Source organism: Camelina sativa, chromosome 14 (genome assembly GCF_000633955.1).
Source record: "Camelina sativa cultivar DH55 chromosome 14, Cs, whole genome shotgun sequence".
Classification (NCBI taxonomy): domain Eukaryota; kingdom Viridiplantae; phylum Streptophyta; class Magnoliopsida; order Brassicales; family Brassicaceae; genus Camelina; species Camelina sativa.
In genome coordinates, this window is record NC_025698.1 from 2,911,768 (window position 1) to 2,913,795 (window position 2,028).

At 43.0% G+C, this 2,028-nt stretch overlaps 1 protein-coding gene across 1 annotated transcript in view; it reads left to right on the forward strand.

The window, feature by feature from the left end:
- Positions 1–419, forward strand: part of LOC104739260 (U2 small nuclear ribonucleoprotein B'' 2-like) — a 5,969-nt gene extending 5,550 nt beyond the window's left edge. Inside the window, exon 6 of the mRNA XM_010459553.2 lies at positions 15–419. Within this exon, the coding sequence (XP_010457855.1) occupies positions 15–239 (225 nt within the window). The 3' untranslated portion in view covers positions 240–419. The remainder of the gene's footprint in view (positions 1–14) is intronic.

Sequence of the window (2,028 nt, forward strand, 5' to 3'; positions counted from 1 at the left end):
TTCCACCAAACAACATACTCTTCATTCAGAATCTTCCCATTGAGACGACTGGCATGATGCTTCAGATGCTGTTTGAGCAATACCCAGGATTCAAGGAGATAAGAACGATCGAAGCAAAACCCGGAATTGCGTTTGTGGAGTTTGGAGACGATGTTCAATCTTCTATGGCCATGCAGGCTCTTCAGGGTTTCAAGATCACTCCACAGAATCCAACGGTAATCTCTTTTGCCAAGAAGTGAAAGCCAGAGGTTTGTTGATATACTAATTTGCGGCTGTTTAAAAGCAAAATGTCGTATCATGTTTTGGTTCAATTCCGGTTAGTGGTTTGAAGGACCTAGATAAAGCTTTCTTAGTCTTTAGACCAGAATGTAATGAGATTCGAAAAAATTAGCGTGGTTGGAGAAAATCGCATTTTCAAATGCCTTTTTATTATTAGGACTTAGAGGGAAATTAAAACCACGAATTTAGAATGAGAAGATTATGGGATGTTTCATCAACCAGCCAAAAAATAGTCGGAATCAATAAATAGAAGCAACAAATAGGCTTCATCTCTCTCCTTTTTCTCTCACTTCCCTTTTTGTCTTTGACCTTTTAACAAAACTAAATAGGCTTCATCTCTCTCCTTTTTCTCTCATTTCATTCTACATTTGATGATAGCAAGATTAATCAACGTTTCCCCCAAAATAAAAAACAGAGTCCTCTGTTTTGTTTCTTCATCTCACTAAGAGATTCTCAGTTTTCTCTGTCCACATCAAGTAGTTTCTGCATATTACAGAGCAATTCCCTCTTCCTCCAAGTTCTTCGCACTCGTCTTTTGTACGCACAAAAGATCAGAGCGATGTCAAAGCTAGACATGGATGAGGTGAACTCGATGCAGAAAGGCAAAGTTCATGGGCCTTTCTTGGTGGAAAACATGGTGTGCCAAAAAAACCACATGTTGACCTCAAAAGGTGTTTTCTTGGGCAGTGACCCTCTCAAATACGCAATGCCACTTTTGTTGCTGCAAATGGCCATCATCATCGTCACTTCAAGGCTTCTCTACCGCCTTCTCAAGCCCTTGAAGCAAGGCATGATCTCTGCCCAAGTCTTGGTAATAAGTTTGTCTATAATTCTTTCTTTTTCTGTGATCCAAGAGTCCCAGAGGAAAACTTAGGCTAATCTATGGAATCTTGAGCTCTTTTCATTTCTTTCCTTTAATTGAATTTTGCGAAATGTTGTTATCACGCAGGCTGGTATAATCCTAGGACCGTCTTTGTTTGGCCAAAACCTTGCATACAAAGATATGGTATTCCCCATGAACGGAAAAATCACTTTACAAACTCTCGCGAACCTTGGTTTCTTCATCCATCTCTTCCTACTCGGACTAAGAATCGACGCTAGCATCATTCGTAAAGCTGGTTCCAAAGCCATACTCATTGGTACAGCCTCCTACGCCTTCCCGTTCTCCCTCGGTAACCTCACTGTCCTCTTCTTGAAAAACACTTACAAGCTCCCGCCAGACGTTGTCCATTGCATCGGCACAGTGATCTCCCTCAATGCAATGACCTCATTCCCGGTCACCACAACCGTCTTAGCCGAGCTCAACATCCTTAACTCTGATCTTGGACGGTTAGCCACGAACTGCTCCATTGTCTGTGAGGCCTTTAGCTGGGTTGTAGCACTCGTTTTCAGGATGTTCTTGCGGGATGGGACAGCATCTAGCATTTGGTCTTTCGTTTGGGTCTTTGCTCTTATCCTAGTGATTTTCTTCATCTGCAGACCGGTCATCATCTGGCTGACAGAGAGAAGAAGCATTTCTATCGATAAAACAGGTGATATCCCATTCTTCCCGATTGTAATGATCTTGTTGGCAATAAGCTTGACCTCCGAAGTTCTCGGGGTCCATGCGGCGTTTGGAGCGTTCTGGCTCGGAGTATCTCTCCCGGATGGACCTCCGTTGGGGACCGGGCTCTCGACAAAGCTCGATATGTTTGCAACTAGCCTTACGCTCCCTTGTTTCATCGCCATTAGTGGATTGCAGACCAATTT